Source organism: Blastomyces gilchristii (genome assembly GCF_000003855.2).
Source record: "Blastomyces gilchristii SLH14081 genomic scaffold supercont1.1, whole genome shotgun sequence".
Lineage (NCBI taxonomy): Eukaryota > Fungi > Ascomycota > Eurotiomycetes > Onygenales > Ajellomycetaceae > Blastomyces > Blastomyces gilchristii.
The window spans coordinates 1,740,331-1,766,079 of record NW_003101682.1 but is presented as its reverse complement, the minus strand read 5'-3'; the positions used below and the strand labels follow the sequence as shown (position 1 = coordinate 1,766,079).

The 25,749-nt window shown below is 43.5% G+C and overlaps 6 protein-coding genes across 7 annotated transcripts; 2 read left to right on the top strand and 4 right to left on the bottom strand.

Annotated features, from left to right (window-relative positions):
- Positions 1–12: 12 nt before the first annotated feature.
- Positions 13–2,896, bottom strand: BDBG_00262 (ubiquitin domain-containing protein). The gene is made up of 4 exons (XM_002628970.2): positions 2,481–2,896; positions 2,102–2,129; positions 1,291–2,036; positions 13–1,158 (listed from the first exon to the last, which is right to left on the bottom strand). The coding sequence occupies exons 1-4, from the start codon at positions 2,481–2,483 to the stop codon at positions 1,027–1,029; spliced, it is 909 nt and encodes a 302-aa protein (XP_002629016.1). The 5' UTR covers positions 2,484–2,896; the 3' UTR covers positions 13–1,026.
- Positions 2,897–2,921: 25 nt separating this feature from the next.
- Positions 2,922–7,034, bottom strand: BDBG_00261 (G-patch domain-containing protein). Its single transcript, XM_002628969.2, has 2 exons — positions 6,214–7,034; positions 2,922–6,149 (listed from the first exon to the last, which is right to left on the bottom strand). The coding sequence occupies exons 1-2, from the start codon at positions 6,429–6,431 to the stop codon at positions 4,046–4,048; spliced, it is 2,322 nt and encodes a 773-aa protein (XP_002629015.2). The 5' UTR covers positions 6,432–7,034; the 3' UTR covers positions 2,922–4,045.
- Positions 7,035–7,225: 191 nt separating this feature from the next.
- On the top strand, positions 7,226–11,895 carry BDBG_00260 (CAMK/CAMKL/KIN1 protein kinase). Its single transcript, XM_002628968.2, has 4 exons — positions 7,226–7,780; positions 7,836–8,667; positions 8,738–9,365; positions 9,441–11,895. The coding sequence occupies exons 2-4, from the start codon at positions 8,071–8,073 to the stop codon at positions 11,435–11,437; spliced, it is 3,222 nt and encodes a 1,073-aa protein (XP_002629014.1). The 5' UTR covers positions 7,226–7,780; positions 7,836–8,070; the 3' UTR covers positions 11,438–11,895.
- A 1,880-nt stretch (positions 11,896–13,775) lies between these two features.
- On the bottom strand, positions 13,776–16,013 carry BDBG_16074 (uncharacterized protein; the record flags this gene model as incomplete). The annotated part of the gene is made up of 4 exons (XM_031724098.1): positions 15,161–16,013; positions 14,824–15,082; positions 14,544–14,751; positions 13,776–14,474 (listed from the first exon to the last, which is right to left on the bottom strand). The coding sequence occupies exons 1-4, from the start codon at positions 15,804–15,806 to the stop codon at positions 13,776–13,778; spliced, it is 1,812 nt and encodes a 603-aa protein (XP_031575704.1). The 5' UTR covers positions 15,807–16,013.
- Positions 16,014–19,332: 3,319 nt separating this feature from the next.
- Positions 19,333–22,004, top strand: BDBG_00259 (histone-lysine n-methyltransferase). The gene is made up of 3 exons (XM_002628967.2): positions 19,333–19,566; positions 19,858–20,710; positions 20,781–22,004. Exons 1-3 carry the CDS (start codon positions 19,507–19,509, stop codon positions 21,245–21,247), a joined length of 1,380 nt encoding a protein of 459 aa, XP_002629013.1. The 5' UTR covers positions 19,333–19,506; the 3' UTR covers positions 21,248–22,004.
- A 136-nt stretch (positions 22,005–22,140) lies between these two features.
- Positions 22,141–25,122, bottom strand: BDBG_00258. 2 transcript variants are annotated; one of them, XM_031719814.1, is made up of 3 exons: positions 24,345–24,832; positions 23,096–24,247; positions 22,207–23,032 (listed from the first exon to the last, which is right to left on the bottom strand). In XM_031719814.1, exon 2 carries the CDS (start codon positions 23,793–23,795, stop codon positions 23,208–23,210), a length of 588 nt encoding a protein of 195 aa, XP_031575703.1. In that variant the 5' UTR covers positions 23,796–24,247; positions 24,345–24,832; the 3' UTR covers positions 22,207–23,032; positions 23,096–23,207. The 2 variants fall into 2 exon arrangements, with proteins under 2 accessions (XP_002629012.1, XP_031575703.1); XM_002628966.2 differs by having other exon boundaries at positions 22,141–25,122.
- Positions 25,123–25,749: the final 627 nt, after the last annotated feature.

The window sequence follows — 25,749 nt, the reverse complement described above, 5'->3', positions numbered from 1 at the left end:
AACTGCTGGACGCTAGTCCCAATAGTTTAAGTATCATTATTCACACCATGATATATATCACAGGTTATGAATGCTTAGATGTTTTTTTTAATCGTACGTATTATTATTGATGTATGTGGGAATGGTTTGGGAGGCAAAAGTGAACGCCCTGTTGCGAGGGTCGGACAATAACAGACTGTACAAGTTTGGGCAAAGACATGCGTAGAGGAGTAGAAATGAATTTGAAAAAATTTGACATATGTGCCCCCAAAAAAGGGTGCGACAATTACCCGGATCATGGTGAAGCATTTTATATACTGATCAGAGAGAACAAAGGTAAAAAGCAACAAAGAATAAAAAAAAGAGGGAGGGCCGGAGAAATCATTTAGCTGAAGCATGGGGTTATTATTGTGCAGTATCAAACAAACTTTGATTAGAAAAGGGATGGGAAGGAACAGGGGTAGAAGCATTATATGTCGAATATGGCAAAGTACTAGGTCATATCGCAATTGGAAGAGGAAGAAAGTAAACGATGGGGAAAGCTGATGGCATATATCATGGGCAATCGAAATTTGTTCTTGCGTTGCCGTCGGAGCGGAATAAAAACTCAGAAACGCTGCGCAGAATATAGGGAATAATATTTGAAACTCGTAATGAAAGGAGGCCGGAGGACGAAAAAGGAGAAAGACAGAAACAACCCCACCAGTAAACAGAGACGATTGATCAGAAATGACGATGAAGAAGGCTAGAAAATTCCCAAGTAAATGATGTTCCTCCCACTAGACATTAACTCCAGTTCCCCTGCCTCGCGATAAGACGAAAAAATTAGGAAAAGCGAACAGCATAGAAAACTTTCGTTAAAAAAGAAAAAAGAAAAAAGAAAAAAGAAAAAAAAAGGCACCATTGAAAATATGGTGAGGAGACGGATTATGGTGTTTGTTCGCAAAGTTGGGAGTAATAGTGATTGAGGTCCATGAGGGCAGGTTGTGTGCGGAAATTGGATGATATAGTTCCGCTCGGGAAGAAAGAAAAAGGTGAAGAAAAATGTCAGCTTCGCGAGCTTATAACGACCAGCGCATTTACGACGTGGCCTTCTCTCCAGCCCTGAGATAATAAGCTCTCTTGTTCTTTGAGAATCTTGCCGAGGTATGCTATTCGGACGCGATGTTTGCCGGCAATCTGTGTATATGAAAGCGGTGGTAAAAAAAGGTCAGCTCAAAAACCTTCACATACAATAATAAACAATATATTGCCAAGGTCTCCAGTAAAAATGAAACGGAAAAGTTTGGTGGAGGAAAAACGGGTACATACCCCAGCCTCAGTCTGGATTCTACGCGCCAACGTCCCCACCGTTTGATTCTTCCCAATCATAACCGTCAAATCGGGACCTCCTCGATCACTTAACCTCGCAGATATTTTTATAAGGTCCCGTTCACTAACCTTCCCCTTCTCCTCGCGCCGCCTCTCAATGTCATCCACTGTGTCATCATCCGAATCTACATCAACAGCGAGTTTATTATGTTCAACACCCTCCGCGCCAAGCTCGGCAGTCGTAGCACATATCGTATTAACATCATTTGCCTCCGCAACTTCCTCAATAACATTAACCGGGTCCATGGCAATGGGTTCTGGAATCCTGTATAAAACACCGCTCTCGTCGTAGCAGCCATCACACAGGTCGCCTGTCGGGACGGTAATCCCTGCCGCATCCAAGATGCCCTGCGCGGTGGGCATATCCCCCGCCCGCACAAGCGAGGTAGCTGTTTTCAGCGCGGCCCACACTTCCGGCCTTCCAGTCACGCGCGTTTCAAAAAACAGTTCACGTTCGCGGGCGAGTTGTTCCCGGGTCCATTCGCGGCGGGTGCTTCGCCATATATGTGGCTGTACCGCCTGGTTATAGTGCACGTCCAGAGGGACGCCAGCTAGGGCTCGTCGGTGTCGACCCGATCGCGAGGTTGTGGAACGATTGTGATGGCTCTGGGCAGCTTCGTCGGTGGTCGTGCGATTGAGGATGGGATGCGTAGGGCTTGTGGGGGTGGGGGATTCGTCAGACTCTCCTATCGTAGCAGGTTAGCATGTGGCCTCTGACGCTGTGTTGGGCGCGGTAGAGAAGTTTCCTAACCTCGAGAGGAGGAGGATAAGCAGCAGCCCTAGATAAGAAGCACTGAGGTTAGCGATTAGCTGTTTACTATGCTAGACAGACGTACGAAAACGCAGAAGCTTGATATAGATAGGTAATTCGTAGTGGTGATAACAACAGCAGCAGATACACAGCAGTCAGGCTGCGGCGACGGGGTAGAAGGTTGGGTGAGCAGACGAACACCAAAGCGCTTGTAAAGAAATAAATGCTTAACAAGGGGTTCTCAGAGGGACAGAAGGAAGGGCAAGTATCTAGCTACTGGATGGGTTTTCTCCACTCGCTGGAGGGTGTAGTCGAAGCTTGGAAGACAGCTCCTGGAGCTTGTCTATATATATAAGGAGTTATATTGTACTGCACCTACCATCGTGCATGGTGCACAGCCATGTACAGGCTGTAGCCAATATCCCTACAGGGCCAAATCCGAGACAGAATGAGGCCAGATAGAAGAACAGGAGGAAAGGCGAGGAGAGCTGTGGTGGGATGGAGGTGGAGGAGTGATGGTAGTAGAAATCGCAGAAGGAGCACGAGATGACGAAAAAGCGGAGGTTATTTAGGCGAACTATTTACTAATAAGTTTCATAACTAAGACTTTAGCACAGCCAGGCTGAAGTAAATAGTTTGCAGACAACCAAATCAATAATAATCAATCAATCCAGTTTAGTAGAGGCAAATAAAAACACAACAGCCAGCAAACCACAGTGATCGTTACTGGTTGGCTTATTCTGTTTATATTTAGATTATATGATTTCATGCTGCAGGGTCTGTCTACGAGGCAAATAATAATAATAATAATAATATGCTTCGATTGCTCCTAAAAAGTGACAATAGCTGAGAAGAAGATCTAGACTCATGAGATAATCAACCCAAATAACTTTGTTTTTATACCGAGTTGCTTTCCTTGATTCATAATAAGGCAACGCAGCTAAATTGGAAGAGGAACGCAGGACGTCTCAACTTAGAAAAAAAAAAAAAAAAAAGTATTCAAATTAATCAAGTTACACAAATATCAGAATTATTGCGAGCTCGGTCTCCACATATCTAAAAGAAAGGCCAGGAAATCGATGACGAAGAAACATATCCTCCTGTTTCCCGAGCCTGCATCCTGGGGTCAGATTACGTAGGCTTAAACCAGGCGTGGAAGAACGTAACTTAGCTACATAGCTACTCAGTAGTACGGAGAAACTGGAAGGATAGCTGGATTTCTGCGAAAGTGATGTACTGTGCGAGGAGGGGTCGATCTTGAACTGAAATTACATATTTTACATTTTACAATATACCTACCTACCTTCCCACGCAGGCATAGTTATTAGGAGACTACTTAACCTCATCTTACTTTTCCTTTCCTCGGATCGAAGAGTGTTCTTCCCCACATCGCTACCAGCTCACCAGCAAACTGAACTAACCTCCCGTAGGACCCTCCTGCGGCGAGCTCTTTGGAAGAGGGGAAACTGTAGCAGATTCTCAGCGAATAGTGGTTAGATAGTTGATTGTCCACCATTGTTATCCATCACATCCAGATAGACGGATAGTGATATGAAGTAGAAAAATAGCTATTCACTTCACAAGTCCACCACCCACGACCGATGATAAACCATGTAAAAGGCAACGGGGAGTATGTAACTTGCCCCATCCGAAACATCAAATGAGGAGGGGGGTGTGGGAATAATTCTACAAGTGACCAAACAGGGAGTTGCTGAAGCGCTGAGAGGGGAGAGAGGGAGGGAGGGATATAATAACCTAACCAAAATTTAGAAATTCAGAAACCCCAAAAAAAAGGGGGGGAGTCAAACAAACTCATTTTTTATTTGTTATCCTTCCTTTCCTCCTTCCTCGCTTTTCACTCAGAAAAAAAGGAATTGAAAAGGCATCCGGACGGGATGAGGGCTACATACGGATGAATGGATATGCGTATATATTTCGTTTCAATCAATCCATATCCTCATCTCCATCCCCATCGCCCTCATCATCACTCCCAAATATGGCCTTGAAAACTGCATCGCCAGGTCTCTCTGCCTCCAGCGCCTCGTTTCGCCCAGGATCAACAACAATCTCCTTCCTCTCCAACGGTCGCTGATCCTGCCCTTGCTGCTCCTGCTGCTGTTGCTGCTCCTGTTGTTGTTCGCCCTCAGCCCAACCTGCACTCGCACATGCACCTGCCGTCGCAACAACCGCCCCTGCCCCCATCAGAATCCGATTCACCGCCTCCTTGGACAAGATATCCAATTTAGATCCGGAGGGCATGGTGGGCGTCCGACCAGGGCCGCCAGGCATATCACCCGCATCAACAGCGATGCTGGAAGGGGGCCGGACGTTGAAGCGTTTACAGAGAAGTCTAGAGGGGGAAAATGGGATGGATGATCGCGTCAGGGGCCCGTACATGCCGATTTCAGCGGCTGCTTCGGCGGGATCTTGAGGCTTTGGGTCTGGTCTGCGGATGAGGGGTTCGTGTTGAGCATTAACTGCTCCTGCTGGCGTCGAATGGGATTGTTGGGATTGTTGGGATTGTTGCTGCTGTTGGGAGATAGACGAGGAATCGAAGGAGGAAGTGAAGCGCGATGCCATCAGGCCAGATACCGGCCTGAAGACTTGAGCGGCACGCGCGAATTCTTGCAGCTCGGTTAGCCAGTCATCGGTTGTTGCGCCGGGGGCGCGATCGGGAAGCTTGTCCCGCAGGCCCGCGCGGACCTCAAGGAACGAACGGTATCGTGATCGTTTGGCTTCATCTTCCGCGTAAGGCATCCAGCCACTAATTCCGCGATTAAGGGCTTGTACGGCGACATCTTTATCTAACTTTGGCACAAGGTTCCATAAATCTTGCTGTTTCTGCGCCTCTGTGGTAAGGAACCCTTCCGGTCCCTTCTCCCCTAGGGCTGGAGGTAAATCAGTGCGCCCTGTAGCTTTGACAATCTTGTCACGCCCTGCTGGAGTCATGTAGTCGAACACCGATTTACCCGGTAATTGTGCTTCGCCCAGCAAAGCAGCTCTTGATGTAGGGTCCAGGGATGATGCCTTCGCGGCTTCAGCGCTTGACATGTAATTTTGGATTGGCCCTGTGCGGGAAGGGACTTTCGCGGATTTCCAATCTTTGGGGATTTCTGGCGCCGCATACTTCTTCTCCTGTGTTGAAATGGTCAATCCAGCAATTTCTACGCCATGGAGAAATCCGTCAAGTGGTAGACGTCCATCATGGCATTTCCTGAATCCTGCCTTTGTCTTCTCGGCTGCCACTTTTTTCTTCGAGATAAAAACGGGCTTGGTGCCTAATAATGGATTTGAGAGCCCTATTGACGGTTTCGTCACTGCAGAGCTGTTGCTGGATGTTTTCTTCGCTTTCTTGTCATGGTCAATAAATCGATTGTAGGAAATTTGCGGCCCCATTTCATAAGGGTCTTCGTCATCGGAACCAGTATCGTTTAGAACACCTACGCCAAAACCTCCCCTTCTCGACGGCTTTTGTTTACGAGAGTCGTTCCCATTCGTCGGGGGTTTAGGGCCGCCGAATTGATCAGAATCTTCCGCCTGAGCCAATGCACGTGGCTTGGCTCCAGTATCTAGCCTCACTGTTGCGTCCAGTCTAGCTTCCCCTTCAAATCCAAGTCCTTTATGATCATTTTTCTTCACGAATGATATCATAGGAGGGTTCGTCGGCGCAAAAAGATGGACTTTGCCTTCCGCATCAGCCCCATCGCCAAGGTCTGCTTTCCGTCGCACTTTTGGGCCAATTCCTTGTCCCTCCTTCCAACCCATTCGTTTCAGTAGCTTGACGCCAATTGTATCCCCAGTAATTTTGAAAATATCCATTAAACCACCTAGCCGCGTGGCATCAGAGGCCGTCGAGCCAAAACCGGCATATTCCCCAGCAGTTTGGAGTTTCCTCGCCTCTTCAGCTTCGCGCAGATCTTCCTCATCCATAAAGTCCTCCGGTCGTTGTTGGTGAGTTGGCTGTTTGTCATCTTTTGCGCGATTTCGACGGGACGATACAAAGGTCGATGGAGTCCAGCCCTCTTTCGAACCGACAGTATTGAAATACCTATAGATAAACCGATTTAATTTAGCCGTTCTGGATCCAGCTCCCCGGTCAATCGTGAGCTCACCCAGCACTGAATCCACCAGTAAAGGCACCATGAAGACGTTTCCTTCCCCGTTCATCCCTCACCTCCTGCTTCCAAACCGGAACATAGGAGCCATCGTCCCGGACTTCGGGGTCAAGTGGTGGTAAGGGCGTGCCATAGATGGCGTACGGAGCATGGAGATGCTCGTCTTCGAAAGTAGCCCTAGATCTCTTGGCAGACATGCTTGTAGTTATAGTCATGTGGTATTCCTTTCCTTTCCTGCTTCCTACTCCCTAACGTAAATAGAGGAGGGAGGGGGGTTGCTTCGCGTGGTGGAAATGGAGCCTTTCTCAAGGCCTCGCCCTCGAGGCTTCACCGTCTATGGACCGGACATGCACCAATCAGCTTAGCTGTTCTCCTGCTATAGCTGTTGGTGACGAGTCAATAGAAGTCTCCTGAGGTAGTGAGTAGTATGTTTAGAAGTGATCTGGCAGGTATTTGCCAGAGGAAGAGCAGATAATGATCTATATCATATCCTCGTGAACGTTGACGTAGAAACGGATCATACGCTGTAAGCTGGCCCGAAGCGGAAGAAACCTTGGAAACAATCGCAGTTGACCGCTCCAGCCACACCTGCACCGCCATAACAAGGTTCCAGGCGGGCTCACGTGGCTGGGAGCGTGACTAATCCGGATATCAGCTGTGGCGGCCTCGGGAACAGAGTGATGAAGTCGTTCCCAGTCAGTCGATGGATGGATGGGATGGGATGGGATGGGATGGGGACGGACGGACAGCAGAACTGAGTAACGACATAATAATAATAATAATAATAATAATAATATATTTGTTCTGCCTGGCTTCCTGTTTTCTGGTTGGTAGTTATCTGAGAGAAATTTTGTATGTTTGCTGTGTGTTGCTCTACAATCCAAGTCATCATCACAATACAATAACTACCATAGTTAGTTACCTCCGACAATCTTCTCTGCCTCGCTTTGGGCCCAAGGTTGTTTCGTTCGATTCTCCAGATCGCTACCTAGTTAACGTACCTATCAGCCAGCCCGCCTCAGCCCGCCAGCCAGCAAGGTAGTTAAACAAACATAAAAGCAAAAAACTCAAATCTCAATTTTGGAATCTCATAAATAGTTAACAGATCTGGTACGTAAATACGTAATCCCCGTAAAGAATACTCCGTACTGTTCTTTTCCCCCCCCAGCCGCATCCACCCCATTATTATTGATTATAGTTGATTGCATGCCTTGTTTACATGCAGAAAGTGGGCTGTCTGTCCCCATCAAAGAACATTCAAATAGACTTTCTTCCAAGCACATCTACAGCCGTGTCTTGCGTGATGATAACTAGCACCGTGTTGTTTGTTTCCTCCCCTCCCCTCCCCCATGTCATCATCCACCTACCCTACCCTACCTACACGCCTATTTCCGACACGCACCTCTCTCTCTCTTACCGCTCGCTTCTTCCCCTGCTCCCGCTAACAGCACTTGTTAGGCCAGCACCGCGTATCCTATCCTGCCTTAACCTCCTCCCCTACTAGACCCTCCCCCGACTTCTACTCTTCTGCCATTACGCTGTCGGTTATCCGGCTTGTTGCTTGGTATATGGACTCCCTCTTTCTTCGCCTCTGGTACCGTGTTGACCCTGAACTGCAGCTCTCCTCCACAGATGAAGCGGTGCGCAAGGGCTGATTCCTCACGACTTGGAGTATCCTGAGCATCCCTCACCTCCACTTCACAAGAGCGTATCACTACCAAAACAAAGACGGCCGCGAAACAAGTCACTCCTCGCACAAGAGTTCCTATCACACTTCATCGTTGTTCATCGGAACTTGAAACGGTCTTGCCATTTTCCCGGCTTCCACGGCCTGTGACCTTATACTTGATCGCAATGTCCGCTGCAACATCGGGAACTTCTCAAGTCATTGTTCGCAGCCACTCCACATCACGCCACAATTCGTCATATCGACCTTCTACAGACCTCCCTCACAGAGCCCGAAGCACAGCTACGAGACCTTCACAGTCCCATTCTCATAGTAGATCCAACTCCCGACCTCTCTCCTACGACCGGCCCCCCACTTCCAATCCAATTAACCCTGTTAACGTCGCGCGCCCAGCTACATCTCGCCGAAGCTCTTCGAGGGATCGTCCGCTGGATACCACGCAACAATATCGGACTGAGACTTCACGGCCCCATCGTCAAACTTCCTTTAGAACCAACCACGGTCGAGATAGTGTCGACATGGCTGGACCTGGAAACCCAGTGAATCCTGCAAATCCTCCATCTATACCCGCAGTGTCTGATGGCCACTCATACACCAACGGGGCCCACCAACGTGCTACTAATGGTGTCTCTCAAATGCCGCCGCAGTCAAAGCGGCGGACTACAATCACCACCTCAAGTGGGCAATGGGCACTTGGGAAGACAATTGGTGCGGGGAGTATGGGCAAGGTAAAACTTGCGAAGAACCTTGAGACAGGTGAACAGGTATGTAGAGATGACCGTTGTTCTTTCCTCTGAGATACAACACTAACGCCACATTTATTCTATTATTTAGGTGGCTGTGAAGATTATTCCTAGGCATTCGACCGAAGAGCATCGCGGTAACCGTGATGCGGAAAGGGCAGACCGCTCTAAAGAGATACGGACAGCAAGAGAAGCAGCGATTGTCACCCTTCTAAACCACCCCTATGTATGTGGGATGCGAGATGTCGTGCGGACAAATTACCATTGGTATATGTTGTTTGAATACGTGAACGGAGGACAGATGCTCGACTACATCATCTCCCATGGAAAACTAAAAGAAAAGCAAGCCCGGAAGTTTGCGAGACAAATCGCAAGTGCGCTTGACTACTGCCACAGAAACAGTATTGTCCATCGGGATCTCAAAATCGAAAATATTCTAATCAGCAAGACGGGGGATATCAAGATCATCGACTTCGGACTCAGCAATCTCTTCTCGCCTAAAAGCCAGCTGAAAACTTTCTGTGGTAGTCTGTATTTTGCAGCACCCGAACTGCTACAAGCGCGGCAGTATATCGGTCCGGAGGTGGATGTCTGGAGTTTCGGTATTGTCCTTTATGTTTTAGTCTGCGGGAAGGTTCCCTTTGACGATCAAAGCATGCCTCAGCTCCACGCAAAAATCAAAAACGGGGTTGTCGAGTACCCCCAGGGACTTTCCTCAGGTTTGCCCCCACCCCACCCAACACATATATGTTATATACATCCGTTTCAATCTATGAGAACTAACTCTTGCCTAGATTGCCGACACATAATATCGCGAATGCTGGTTACGGACCCGAAACAACGGGCTAGTTTGAATGAGATCATAAACCACCCTTGGATGACAAAAGGCTTCAGTGGACCCCCTGATAATTATATGCCTCATCGTGAACCTCTCCAGCTTCCACTTGATCCCGAGATCGTCCAAAGAATGACTGGATTTGATTTCGGCCCTCCTGAATTTATCGCAACTCAGTTGACCAAGGTTCTCGAGTCTGATGACTACCAGAATGTTGTGCGATTAAGCCAAAGAGAGCATTCTACTCCCAATCCGGCAAATGAGAAAAGGAGAGGGGTTTTTGATTTTTACAAGCGTCGGAACTCTGCGAGTAAAGACACGCTTTCCAACCCGTCTGCTGAGGCGGTACAGTCAGCTGGTGACTTGCTTAATGGCTATAATCCGTTGATCTCCGTCTACAACCTTGTGCGGGAGAAACGAGACAGGGAGAGAATTGAGGAGCGACCGGGTACACTAGCCATCCCGCCTGGCCCTGGAGAACCCACACTGAAAATGCCAGAAATCCCAGCTCCAGAGGCTGCTCATACTAACCAGCACGCTTATGAGATACCAGGTGAGAAGGCAACTGGCGGAAGGGCGCGACCAAGAGCACGAACCCATGGCGACGATGAGGTTAGAGATGGAATTAAGAATCTCAATATAGGACAGGCAGTCGGAGCGGGATCTCCACCCATGGTAACTACACCGGTTGAGCACATAAAGAAAGAAAGTGCTGCTGTCGGATTATTAAGACGTTTGAGCACTAGAAGAACACGGGAAAAACCAAGAGATGCTGATCGCGAAAAGGTTGCGACCCCCCAAGCACCTACCTTAAACATTCAGCCCCCAGAGGACCTTGTCACTCCTCGAAAGAGTTTCAGTGTAAGAAGGCCGAGGCATGAAAACACTCTTCCCGGTACTCTTCACTCTGGAGGAAGTCAGCCACAACAGCAAGAATTACTGCGTGCTGTCCGGTCTGGAGAACCTACCCTCAGAACGAAAAGTGGTCTCGGGCGGTCAGCTAGCGTTAATTCTGGCGAAAATCGGATCCGTAGGAATGGGAGGAGAGGCTTGGTCGATGGTGCTGTTTCGCAACCCATGCAAGATCCACCCTTGACCAGTGGATCTGACCGCTCCAGTTTGAACATGCCAAAATCGCGCCTGCAGCAGAATGATCAGTCTGGCCAAGATTCGAGGCCTAGCACACGCGTGCGGACATTGAGAACAAAATCACTCGGTCATGCGAGACGTGAAAGTATCCAGGCCCGACGAGCGCGTCGAGAAGAAACTCGGGAGGCAAATGTACCTGAGGAGACCGACGCTGAACTGAGTGGTGCTGGGACTGCACTGGAGAACGCAAACGCAGGAGAAGACTTCTCAAAGCCTGTCTTTTTGAAGGGCCTGTTCAGTGTTTCCACAACTAGCAGCAAACCTCTCCCCTTCATCCGTGCAGACATCATGAGAGTTCTGAAACAGCTTGGAGTTGAATTCGCGGAAATCAAAGGTGGATTTAGCTGTCGTCACGCCCCAAGCATCGACCTTAACCGTGTTATGGATGTCCGCCCGCCCAGCCCAGAGCGGGATGGGAAAGTAGGTGGCCACCGCCGGCGGATCAGCTTCGGCGGACTGCGGGCCCACGACAAAGATGAGAACCGGGATGAGCATAAATACTCAAACCCTTCGAGAACTCCACGCCGCCAACAAGGGCCTCCGGATCGAAGTTTTATCACCAATTCCGATGGTTCTGACGAGTACATGACTGCTCGTGATAATTACGGCGGCGGCGAGCGCGTCGTTGGCGAAACGACCACCAGAATCCAAAGCGATACTGGGAGCAACCTCGTGCTCAAGTTTGAGATATTGATTGTCAAAGTCCCCCTCTTCTCACTACATGGTATCCAGTTCAAGAAGGTGGCAGGGGGCATGTGGCAGTATCGAGAAATGGCGAAAAAGATTCTTGACGCTCTGAGGCTTTAGGTGCCGACCTCATCCTTTCCCCACCGACGAAGGAAATGCGTCGACAAAATAGTGCTTGCCTTACTATGCACCGCCGTACTACGTCCGTTTGCCAAACCCTTGTCATTTACCTTTTTTTCGCTTTTTTCTTTTCCTTTTTCTTTTCTATTTCGGTTATGCATAATATTTATTTCGACATTGGTGCGCCTCCTGCCTGATTTAATGTATATCTACTCAATTTCTGCTGCACCTTGTGCATTTACCAATTACGCCCCAGCGAGCTCCTTGGTGGTTGTCCTCCTTTGATCTGGTTTTTTCCTGCCTCTTTTCACCTACTTAATTATTCTCCTTCTCTTTGTTTTCGCCTTCATGCCACAAATCTTTGATGAGGAACACACTGATGAACTCTGTCATTGACTTATGATGGTTTTTTTACTATTTCTTTTGTCTTTTGTCTTTTTTTTTTTTTTTTTTTTTTTTTTTTTTTTTTTTTTTTTTTTTTTTTTTTGTTACTTTTTCTTATTGTTTCTTTTTTCCTCTTTTAATGAATGCCCTGTTATCTACGATTTTGCGGCCGCTTTTTTAATATTCAATCACTTTCCCATCTTTTTTCTGATTTGTTTGACTTTGATAATAGCAGAGTGGAGAAGGAAACCCCTATGAATTTAACACATCATATATTTATAAGAGTGTATGAAATGTCCAGATTGAAAACATAACTTTTTACTTTCTCTTCATGAATTTTATTGAAATTTCTTCAAGTCGCTTCTTTAATTTATGTTTTCTTTTCTTCTCGTAGATATTTATGACTCTTCATCAGTTTATCTTTTGATAAGAGTTGTAAGATGAGATGAAAATGAAAAGCGAGTTGAGATAAGACAAAATACTAACTAGTTACCTCATTTTCTTCACTCTTTATTTTAATATTGAAAATCTCAGGTTCACTTTTCAAATAAAAATTTAATCTCAGATGAAAAATATATTTTATATTTTTAATTATATTTTCATTTTGATCATGTTATTCATTATTTCTGTGGCGGAAGCCCTTGACTTCCGCCCCCCCTAATCTTCCGCTCCACCCTCGGGCCGTACGACGTACCTTCCTTCTTCCGCCCACACTTAGAGCCCTCCTATCTTCTTTCCTATTATAGCCCTTACGATCGCTCCTTCTATGACTGCAACAGGCATGTTTATTTGTATATAATAGAAGGCATATCCCTCTCTATCTTAGAAGAATGAGACATGATGATACTCTTTTTGCTATAGGCACCTAAGTGCACGCCTCAATTTCTTACTTATATAATATTATAATATTATATTCATTTTTTTGGAAAATTTAACAGAGAGTAAATGAGTCAATATTATAAACATTTAGACCGAATTATGATTATTTCATTATATTTGAACTTCATAATCAGCTACCGAGAACTATGCAGACCTATATATATAGCTGTCTCATAGCGTGAAAGAACAACTCTCTCTCTCAGTATTTGAAAATCTGACTCTATTATTCAAGACTCTTTCCTGAATTTGAGTTTTAAAGCTGGCTCCTTGCGGCAGCGATGGTACAACAAGGCTCCAGAGGAGGCAAGCGCCTCTCTCGCGACCGCCACGAGGACGAGGATGCAGTAGAGGAATTGTAAACACACACCCCGATTCCAAAAGCGCATAGGTAGCACCATCATATTGTTGACTCCAGGAGTCCTAATTCTACTGGGGATTCCCCAGGCTCCCAGAACCCCGATATTCCATGTAACTAGATAATGGTCGGGTCGTTTACAATGGGCATTAATAACCTCCTCCCCAGGGAAATGAGTAAATGAAAAATAATATTATCAAGAATCAACTATGTAACTCAGCAAATCAGCAGAACATTACTTTTAACTCTGAGAGCACACTAAACAGATTTATTGCTAGCAAGGTCTCCAAGTTCCAATTGAGCAATTGTGTCATCATATGCCTTAATAATAGGATTGTATAAGTGGTTTGGGTCTTGGGAAGTGCCAATAATAAGGCCTTCATCATTGTAAGGAAAGAGTATGTCTCATAGAGCCCTGCAAAGTGATAAAACATCATGAAACTTTGAAGAGAACTCCCTCAAAATGAACCCAAATCCCACATTTTCAGCTTTGCTTATATGACCAAATTTGACATTTGCAATGTTCTCATAGTTATCAGTATACCAGGCATGAAGTTTACTATTCTTAGGATGATTATTCTTTCTCCAGCCATGACAGGCGCACTGCCAGATAAGCATATAAAAGAAAGACTCAAGATTATGCTGATAGGTATGATCAATATTAAGCAGCACTTCAATTGTCATAAACTCCATTGTGCCAGTCTGATGCCATGCACCACTTCACCTGCTATCAACTTCTTTGGCAAGATCTAGATCAATTAGCATGTCAGAGAGATCATCTGTCTTATCTGGATTGATTATTATTATATTGTTCTCTGAAATATCCTGATGAAGAATGTTCCCATCCAGATATAGAGGCTGGTGTGCCTTTATTACATCGCGAAGGGCCTTGAGCAGCTCCAGGGGTGACTTGTATCTGTAGATTGACCGGCCAGCGGGTGATATCACAAGACAGTGAAGAACACGGTTGTCATAGAGTTCCTCACCATCCCTGTCAAATAGGCTTGGCTTGTGTGCTGACTGAATGGAGAAAGCTAGCTCATTCTCCTGCTGAGTGTCCTGTGACAGTTGATTGATGGGCTCATGCTCCTGCTGAGTGTCCCTTGACAGTTGATTGATGGAACGCGATCGTTTGAATGTCTGCATCCCCTTGTCTGGGGATCTGTGCTTTATGGAAGACGATTTTTGATGGAGATCTAGGCGACAGGGCTCAGTGAGCAGCTGAGATTGATGAAAGAAGAAGGGTGTGCTGGGGGGTGCACTTTTGAAGTCATGTTGCTTATTGTTGAAGGTCAGGCCGCAGCGCATGTCAGCAATACTAGTGATGACACTGTGGCCAATGATCCTGGCAACCCCTTGGACATTTTTTTGACCTGCTAGCTTGAGAACTTCTGCCTCTGGCTGCCGTTTGTCTGACATCTATGAGAATTTGGCTACACCCTCCATCTGTCCATCATTTGCAAGAAAACATGTTGTCCCGCGACACACAATGACATGCTGAAAAGAAAGCATTTCCCCTAGCTGCAGCATCTTTTCCTCTGAGTTTCCAGGCTCTTTGACAGTTATTGATTTGCTGCCACCTTCATCTCTAACAATAAAGATATCCAGTCCCAGCTTCTTATCACTCATCATGGTGTAACTCACAAGCACTTGAAAGAACTGTCTTGAATCTGTGTCAATGTTGATGATGCCTGAGCTGTAGAGATCTGAGCAGTCAAACACTCATGCTTTCATCTTGGTCCCACAGATTGCAAATGCATGGACAAACTGCCAGATGAGCTGGGCAGAAAAGATCTCATGCACATAGCGGCTCATCTGCAACAGAGTGCCTTTGATCCTGATCTCCTCCTTAGATTTTTTGAGCTCATCAACTACCAGAATGTCTCTCCAGTCATGTTTATTCTGTGAGAGACTCTCACCCCTAGCTCTCAAAAGAAGATCAACTTGCTGTTCTGTCTTTGAACCAGTAAGATCTGCTTTGCTTGCTGTGGTGTAGTAGATGCCGCATGATTTCAAGAGAAGATCTTCTTGAAGATGAAATCATCAGGTGAGGACATCAGCCTGTGTAGGAGGATCAGGGAACTGGGCCCAATTGCCATCATCACTGTCTGAGGCTAGCACATGTTGACAGATAGCATCTGCTTTGCTGCTCCAGTCTTTTCCCTCAAAGTACTTGTTGAAGAAGCCCTCAACATCTTGAAATTTGCAGTCATGTATCTCCTCAAAGATTCTTGGATTCACTAACTCAAGTGTCTGTTTGGAACCTTTCTGTGATGATGAGGTGGATTTGACTGGGGTGTTGTCAAAGGAGGGGGGGATGCTCGCTGATGGTGTTGTTCGAGGGATTGTGACAATGAGGTTAAATATAGCTTTCCAGATGTCGATGTTCCATTTTTCGACGCTCTGGAGTTCGATGTCTGGTGGTCTTTGGATGACTAGACATACTAGCAGCCGATACTCGTAGTATCTGAAGTTTCCTTTTGCCTTTTGGAGGCGCTCGACTAATTGTGCTAGATCAGATGCCACATTTCCATCACTCATCCGTGAGCGAAGGCTGTAAGCTGCATCCTCTCCCTGTAAAGCTGAGAGGAGTCCCGAAGTCGCCCCCTGATAGAGTTGGTCAAGGCTGTTGAGAGGGCGCGACTCATAGATTTTTTCAGCTTCCTGAAGCACACCTTGTAAACTATTGACTGAGTTGGTTAGAGGATGGTTCTTGATAATGTCGCGATCTCCCTGTGAAAGTTCCGCCATTTTGACGGTATAAAAGATCCTTAATTTGGTGCGAGTTGAATTGCAAGGTTTGTCGTTGTCACCATAGATTTTCTTGGCTAAATAGGCAAATGACTAAATAAGCAAGAAATCTCAAAGATATCTTCAAATTAAACGGCTAATATCGGATTAAACCTCAAGAGTCGTCAGTAGTAAGTAGCACTAATATTTTATTGGAGGAGGGAAGGGTGTATAGTCAGAGGATGAAGTGGTGGGATTTCATCCACCAAGCTGCCTATTTATTTATTTAACTTTATATTTGATGTGAGTGTCAAGCAACATGTCCATTCTATTTGTGACTAAAAGGTGCCTATATAAACTTCAGAAGGATTGAAAAACAGCATTGTTTGAGGAGTGAACATCTTTCTGCTGTTACAGGAAACCGATATTGGTCCAAAAGCTCAGTACTATTCCCAGCAAAACAACCACCAACATACCTACCTACCATTATGAGAAGCCAGTCAGCGCGCAAGCATGCCGGAAGAGATGCATCGACACCCACACATTTAGATCTAAAGAATCTAACCAATTTGCATTTCCCAGGCTGGTGCCACCGCTTTAAAAGGAGAGAGAGAATACATCAAAACAAAATTGTTTCAGAAAGTGGAATATGATCCAAGTGCAAATATGGACTCTCCACTATAGTGGAAATGGGATGAAAATACGGTCAACACATCTCAAATTCACCTAGGCACAAGTCCAACCTTCTCAATCAATTGCGTTCCTTTCTCAAATCCCACTGACAAGGTTATAGATATATCCTGATTTTGATCCGTCAGAGCCAGCGCATTGACACAATCTGTGGTTAATAATCCTCCAACAATACACTCCCATTCCCATAGTTTGCTCCTCTGCACAGCGTTAGAAAGTCTTCACCTAAGAGCGGGATTGAAGTGATCAGCGCTTCAGAGTATCTATATTCAATCCCTGCATTGTGTAATTCATTGTTAGGTTCATGTAGTCAATTTGGAAGGACTTCTCTTTAACTTACATCTATGCTTTGGTATCTCACCAACTTCAAATTATGCCGTAAGGACGAAAGGCCTAAAATAACCTGGAGGATCAACATTTGCCCGTGGTATATCCCTCATCTCAGTCTGGCGGCGAGGACACAATTAGCGCAATACTATTTGTGTACCAACTAAGCTGTTAACCCTGCTCACTATGACAGAGAAATATGACTTCTACAGATGATTTTCAATTCTTCAATACTCTTTTAATCGGATTGACTGATTTTTTTAATAGACAGTATAAAAACAGATGTAAAGTGAAAGTGATCTGTCAGTGCACTTCTAGCAGACATTTCATCTCTGAAGAGTATTAACTAGATTAAAATCTACATCATCTCTCAGCTATCAATCTGATAGATAATGTGAATCCATACGGAGTACACTATTCTAATAATATTAATTCAGGCCAGATAAAATAGATTACATAAATTACACTAAAATATGTCAATACGGCTGATCTCTCATATTATCCAGTAGTTTTCGTGTATTTAATACGCTAATGTACACGTTAAAATACGCTAATTGTATCCTCGCGGCCAGGGGATAACGGAGTAACGTCAGACAACAAGCCAAGCCAGCTGATTAAGCAGGAGAGTTAACTTTAGTATATTGAGTGTAGTATAGTATGCACCGGTAGGCTGCAGCACCGCATGGGTCTAAATAAAGCTGCTTAAAATATGGCCAATATTCAACAATAGAAGAAAAATAAAATTGGAGAATACTTAAGGGAAAAGAACTAGAAGATGGTTTGATTGTTACTGCCAAGTTCATTCATTGTTTGTAAACTGAGTGGAATAGAACAGAATGAAGAGATTGATTGATCAATGTACAGTACATACATGATTCCAGAAGGTCCAGAAGACATGGACTGGAATGAGAGCTGATGACTCACTGAGATATAAACATGCACTATTTGTCTGTTTTGTCTCATTCCTCCTTGTTCCTTCCCATTCCTCTTGCTCTCAAGGCACTTGATATTCTTTGCCATGGAATCTGCTAGAGATGCAGTAAACTTTTGCCAAAAACTTGAGAAAGGGGAGATCCCGACCCCTTAAGCTTTCGCCAGAAACGAAGATACTAGCTCTTCTTAATAGTGGCCTACCTAACGGAAACTCAAGAACTCGAGCACACAGGCAGAAAAAAGCACCTGCTGGACGCGAGATGCTCTTGCTTTGCGCGCTTGTATATTCCACTTCGGGTCTGTCAAAAATTGTATTTCCAAGATTCTATCAGGAGCTGACGGAATGGCCACAAAGAGTGTAGTTCTCAGAGCCAGTAATGAACCAGGCCTTCAAGCTTTGAAATGAATCAGGCTAACAAGTATTTCTACAACAAAGTTCCACTAGGTCAAATTATTGTCAAGGGGTCAAAGCAGCACTTCTTTCATGTAAGATCTCAAGTTCTCAATAGAGTCAACACAAAGAAAACATTAAGTATAAAATTAAGATCAAAATGTTATTAAGTTACTTGTAGTAAATTAAAATTTAAAGTCTAATCTTTTTAATGAACAATTCAATACTAAGTATTAATATACAACTCATTTTCAAAGTCTGATAAATATAGATATACTTTTAAATCTCTTGAATATCTTAAAATCTTCTATACACTTTATAAAAACTTGATAGATTCTCAGTAGTACTCAGCTATTCTCATAATTCTGATACAGAATTATATCATATTACTTATTCTATTAATTTCACAAACTGAAACAGTACTGAAAAATAATTAAGTATAATTTATTTAGTATATTTAACTTTGATTATTCTTTTATATAATAAGTTTCATCTTTATCAGTATTATTTTAAAAGTTTATAGTTAGTAATCACTGATAATTAATATCTGAATGCAGAAATAAATAATATTAATCAGAGAATAAATATAAAAAATATTTAATATTTTAAAAATTAATAACAGTAGAACTTTATTAAGTTTTAAAAAAGTATTATATTAAATTATATTATTTTAAAAAATTATTATTAAATAATTATTTATATTACTTTTTAAATATTTAATTAATTTTAAATATTTAAAAATAGTATTAAATTAATTTAAATTAATTTATATAATTAATTTGAATAGAACTATTTAATAATACTTTTTTTTAAATAAATATATCTGTTAAAATAAAAATAAATTAATATATTATTAATTATAATTATATTTTAAATTTTATTATATTATAAATTTAATACAAGTTTATATAATACAAGTTTTAATTATATATTATATTATTATTATTATTAATATTATATTTAAAAAATAATTAATTATATTATAATATATTAATATACTGTAATTTAATTTTTATATTTAATTTTAATTTAATTTTAATAATCAGTCTATTTTTACTTTATCAATTTTATTGTTATTTTTAATATAATTAGAAATGATTAATAATATGTAAAATAAGTAGTTAACTAACTAGTTAAGTTAGTTAATTAATTAATTTAGTTAGTTAATTAAAAAAATTTATTTCTTTTAAATTTTAATATATTTATCAATAACAACATTTTAATTTTAAAATGAAATAATATCACACAACTATTTCTTCTAGCTTTAATCTCTTTATTTCTCTGTTTACATTGCTTTTATTGAAATTGCAGAGTTTATTTTTGAAGCTTGCACTATCTTTTTGACTTTGGCTCTGTATTCAGCACTTGTGCAAAGATAAAATGGTTATTGATCTCACAAGAGATTCCTCCGAGGATGAGCTTACTTATGATGTGAAACCAGTGAGTTTCCCCTTAGCAAAGTGCAATATTTTTATTAGTGAGGATTTTTTGGCAGATGTGCTCTAAAATTTCAGCATTTTGATTCTGATATCATCTCTCTTTCTGTTCTTCCTTCTGTTGGTCTTTCTCTTTTCTTCACGTTCCCAAACATTTGAACAAAACCGTGCTTTAGAGATATCTCTGTCTCAAGCCTCTGTCATGCCCATCTCAATGCCCATCCCGTTGTGTTGGCCATCACCGTCTTCTCTTGGTGTTGCTTGTTTGGATTTTAGATCACACTAACTGATTTAGGCAATCCCAACCTCACACCTGCAACGAGATGAAGGGCTCATCTTGCTGCAGCAGTTCACGCGCCCGAAATCACAGCCGGGAAGCAGTTCAAGTGGAATATCATCGTCGAACGATAGAAAGAGCAAAGCGTCCACGGACGGCGAGGTATCGACCAACGAACCATCACTAAATTTCGCGATTGTCGTGCCCTCCGTCTCTGGTAGCGACACAAGCAACAAAAAGCGACGGTTGAGCTGGGAAAACGACTGTAGCTCGCGGGTGAATGGATATTCTAGTTTCCCAAGCCATCATGGCCTGTCACCATTTTACTCAGTGGAAGGGAGCAGCAAAGGACAATCCTACCAGCCCAAGCACGGGGTAGATCGGCCCAGTATTCAAATTAAACAGCCAGCAGTGCGCTATCGTCCCTGTCGAGCCAATAACGATGAGAATCTCCTATCACTCTACGCGAAAAAGTTACGGAAGATCAAGGGACCTGCTGTGACTCTAAATATAAAGGCTTCAGACACTTCCAAACTTGATTTCAACTTTGAGTTCATCAATGAATACAAGCTTCAGCATGGGGTTGTGCGTGTTGACGCAGATTTCCATGCAGGCTGTCGATGTGAAAGAAAGTGTGATTTGCACAACTGCGACCATCTCTCATATGAGGTAGACTCTGAAGATCGCATTGTTCCCTATCAGATGGGCCGGGGTGGAAAGATTGTCCTCAGACAAGATTTCCTTAAAAGGAGGGCTATGATATATGAATGCTCCCTACTTTGTTCTTGCATGCCAGGTTGTTGGAACCAGGTTGTTCAAAAAGGGCGGACTGTTAAACTGGAAATATTCTGCACAACAAATCGTGGTTTTGGTGAGTGAACCTCGCATGCGTCTCTGTTTTATCTATAGTACCGATGAATACTCATATCTCTTTCCCACAGGCCTACGCTCTCCAGAAAGCATACAAGCAGGACAATATATCGATAGGTATCTGGGCGAAGTAATCACCACAAAGGAAGCTGATGCCCGCGAAGCTGCGACTCCAGGACATGCAGCGAGCTATTTATTTCAGCTCGACTTCTTTTCCCAGGATGACGACTACTACGTAGTTGACGGAAGAAAGTATGGGTCTATAACTCGCTTTATGAACCATTCTTGCAACCCTAATTGCAAAATGTTCCCCGTTTCCCAATATGACGCAGAGCTGAAGATCTTCGACATGGCCTTCTTTGCTATTAAGGATATCCCCGCGGGAACCGAACTTAGCTTCGACTACTGCCCCAATTACAATATGGAAAGTTCTAAGCAGAGCGACCCTCAGGATGTCCCGTGCCTGTGCGGAGAGCCGAATTGCCGTCGTAAATTATGGCCTAACCAACGGAAGACAATGCAGCCAGAAGTTGACTGAGATTTTTTCGTGTGCCTGGCGTTTTCCCCCCAAAGAGCGGGCTTGTATTATGTGCACTATGGTACCCGCGCTCTTTTCCCTTTAGACCATGCTATGTTGACTATCAGTTGAAAAATACACTCTTTTCTTAGGCAAGGGCGCTCAGCTGGCTTCGGACTAGTTTTGTCGATTCTTCTGGTGTTTTTTGTTTCTTTCTACCTTTCTATTCTTTTCCGCTGTGTCTCAAATACCCCAGTTCCCAGTTTTTCAGCTTGCAGCTTTTCTGTATTTCTTGAACGATCTGGATTTTCTTTCTTCCCCTTTTGTTAGCTATTCTGCGGGAACTTTGTATCAATTGAAGTTTTAAACTGCGAACGCGACTGCGGCATTGAATTTCGGTGCTACTTCTGCTTCAATTCTCTGAATCTTTGATGTCCTTTTGCCTGGTTTTCCGACAATGCTGCATATGATATGGAAGATGGTTGTCCTTCTGTTTTTCCCCCTTCTTTAGTGTCCTTAAGATAGTAGAAGAACCAGCTCATTTAGCTATCTAGCTATTTAGATTTTGCCCTATTTCATTAATGAAGTGGAACACATGTGGAAGTTCCAGCCTTCGTTCCCACCTTTGCTGCACGCATCTATTTTTGCATCATTAGGGTTTACTGAATAGACGGTATAGAATGTGTAAAATAAATATCTGAGAAACATAGTAGTTAAGAGGCTGAATCGCTTCATATCTATCAACACCCCACCCTCTCTCAGACTCACACTATATCTTAAGTGAGTGATCGATTTTTTTAATGATGTGAAAGAGAAACTCAATCTCGTAAGTAGAGAGAGAGAGAGAGGCTTGCTGTGAGACAAGTTCTTCTCTTTTCCCTGACAGATATCTACACACAATGAGAGATTTGACATTTTTTTTTTAAAAAATAAAAAAAATTGAACTTAATTCAGTTTAAATTTGTATAGCCTTGACTGTAGAACACTGAGACAAAAGAGCTCAATCACCACCTGTCTTTACTGATAGTTTAGGGGTTGGACGACTATTCCATATATAAAACATAGCATAGCAATTCCAGATGACGTTCATGCATATTTGTAAAAGAAGTAAAAACCATCCACTTTCTTGTCTCATCTACTCTATTAAAAATAAATATAAGTATAAATACAGAAGTATAACAAAAACTATCTATTGGAAATGAATTCAATGCAGGCGATCACAGTGAATAAATAACTTTCCAGCCATCCACACAAACATCCCATCAATAATCAAAAAAACGCACACCTCAATAATTCGCATAAGATAGGCGAAGAAAAACAAGGTTATCGGATATAGAGTGTGGGAGAAAAGAAACACAAAAAATAAATAAATAAATAAACGGTAAAATCAGAAGCTGCGATAACACATACCTGTTAACCTCATACATTGTTAACATAGAAAGGGAAAAAAAAAAGAAACAACTATATCGGAGAGACAAAACATGAAAACAAAAGGCCGTTGGTGTTATATACGTATACGGCGTGGCGTCATCAATCTCGTTCCCTGGCTTCTCATATAACTTACTTGCTACCTCTTGCACAGGGGTCTCGTCTTGGTTGGGAAGAGGCTGTGTCAGACGCAGGGGAGAATGATGGGAATCGGTATGAATATTGGGCCAATAAGATGGAAAATATAAGCAATAACGAATACGCTTCCTAGTGAGTTCGCTCATAACGTGGCTCTTTCTGGAATTTTGTGGCAGGTGCAGGCGCCATGACAGTGGAGATGGAAAAGGGAGTCGTTTGTCTGCTTCTTTGGATATAAGCCTGGATGGAGGTTAGACTCTGGAGAGGAGGGGAGAGGAGGCATCGCGCACGAATAGTCCGTACTCTGGGAAACCCATGGTGGACTCAAATTTCAGAACTCATGTGCCGTCTTGTCTCATGGGTCGAGGTCGATTGATTGAGCGTACTGGGAGCTCCGCTGCGACCCTCTCTTTCTCTAAGCTGATCCCTCCATGACCTCGAAAATCCCACCCATAACAAACCGCGGCTTACTCCCTATCCGCAACGAATCGAGATGATGTATATCACCGACCTGCTCGAACTCAAACAGCAGCCCCATACTGCTACTATTCATATTCATATTCATATTAATGGTGGCATCCACATCCCCAACGGCCAATGGCACCGGGATAGGATCCACTGGCCGCGGCTCCATAAGCCCCAACCCAATCTTCTCAACAGAGTCCTCACAACACCGGTAACGTTCCTCACTCAGCGCCAGATCCACAGCAGACAAACGACGACGCAGAAGTAGAGATGACAGGCGCAGCGATGAGGTTGCAGAGCGCATTGTGAGCGGGCTGCCACTACGGCTGCGGCTGCACATACGGCTCATGGATGTTGAGAAATGGTGCCGCCGGCTTCTGCTTGTGGGACTAGAGTCTGGAGAAGAGGAGAGAGGGCTGCTCGTAGTCGATCTGCTCCTGGCATAGTGGAACGGGTTTCGTAGCGGTATTGGTGGTGGTTGTGTATAATTCGTCCATGGCGAAGGGAGCAGTTCACTAGTCTCGGTGATGCCATCCATTTTCGAAATATAAGGCGGATGAAATCTGCTTTGTGCCGGATATCGAGTGTCGTAGCTCTCTATATGCTGTTGCTAATATTGTAGCTCGGGACTGCTGCAAAATGGTCACAGCCTTTATACAGGTTGTCGAAGAGGATTTTCGACCGCTTTAGGACGGCGTAAACCAATAAATAGAGCGTAGCCTCCAAGATGTTATTTGAGAATGAAATGGCTGCAAGTCTGTGGCGGGCGGAGAGTAGCGGGGGTCCCCTTTTTTTTTCCTTGACCCTCGAGCGGAATCTATCAGGTCGACCGGATAGAATGGCAGGACAGAAATAGAACTGAGTATAAATACAACTGAATTGGGAGCAGAAGCGAACGAACAGGCCAGAGAAACAATTGACTGGCCCAGAAAAGAGCGGCAAGAGATACTTAGAGATACTTGAGCCACCTAGCGGAACATCTTGCTCTGTCTGGTGTGATAGAAGTCAAAAATCAGTATGAATGATTGAAGGCACATAAATGATAAATGAATGGGAGTGCTGATAGCCACGAAGCACGACAACTGACAGCAGCAAGGCCAAAGACAACAATACCTGAGGAGGACAAGTGTAGACGAAAAGATGAGGCCGGGGACGGGCTGTCTTAAGTCACAAAAGAGAGTAGAGAAAAAAGCAAAACGGAGCAGGTGGGAGAGTGTTGTTTGTTGTAGTTGGGTAGTTAACGTAGATAGAACTGACACATACGAGACAACAGAAACAGATGGCGTGGCAGGACCCAAAAGTCAAAATACCTAGTTAGTTACTTACAGTGTAAGTTAACTTACGTGTGTCCGTTTGCTGGTCAAACTCAAGACCTGTTATAAATATCCAAGGCAAATGCTTATTTCTATAGTAGTTAACTAGTTACTAGCTCTGAAATCCTATAATCTTGCTGCTGTCTGCATTGGAATTATTGAAAAGTTTATGCACTCGATTCATTGCCTGCCCTGATCAGGCATCTGCAGGAACCCAGCTTCACAATTAACAAGGAAAAAAAGAAAAAATGGGGTAGAAAGCTTTTTAACTTAACCTGTTTCTCATCTCGCGCGCCACTAAGGAGCTTCCGAAGTTCTGATACAGCGCTCTGTTTGAGATGGATGGGAAGCTTCGGGCTAGCATGGCCCCCAGCCTCTTCTCTCCCTACTTGTCTCATCAAGGCGATCCGAGCGATGTTGGAGTGAGTGAGTGTGGATGGTTAAAAAGAAAAAAAGAAAAAGAAAAAAATATAAGAATTAGGGCATGGCATGGTATTTATCCCCTGGCTAGTTCTGCATGCTTAGAAGCTACATACATACATACAATCCCGCAGCATGTAGATAAAAATTCAGGGACGAAAAGTTAGATGGATTGATTATCAATATTTTTATATTTTTGCTATTTATTATTTTTTAGTATTTTAAAACTCTTATTCCCCCTTTTTCAAGAGTATCACCCCTGAAAGGGCAGATATTTCATTTACTCAAACAGAAGTATTTTCAGACATGAAATGTATGATCTCCATGAGACTACTGTAATGTAATGTGGCACAGAAGAAGGAAATACTTGTATGATTTCCAAGCATATATACAGCAAAAGAAAATATGAATGAATTGAACTTTGGCTCATTTTTGATACAGACACACTCTGGAAATGGCTGACTGAGTGACTTGACTAATAAACTCCTCAACACTGTTACAGATGGCTGTTTCAGGCAGGGGGTAGATGGAGATCATACACATCTCAGAGAGGTGGTTTTTATCAATATGAATATATTAATACAACAGGAGTGGATGTATGCATGCTTATTTATTTTGCCCAGCAGCTATCTTTCTCTTTGATGCAACTCTGAATTAGAAGCATGATTTACTACCACTCATGCATTCTAAATTCTAACTATGCAGACATGATAAAGACAGGAAGTGCCTACACATACACCACATCTCCATAATGCTGCC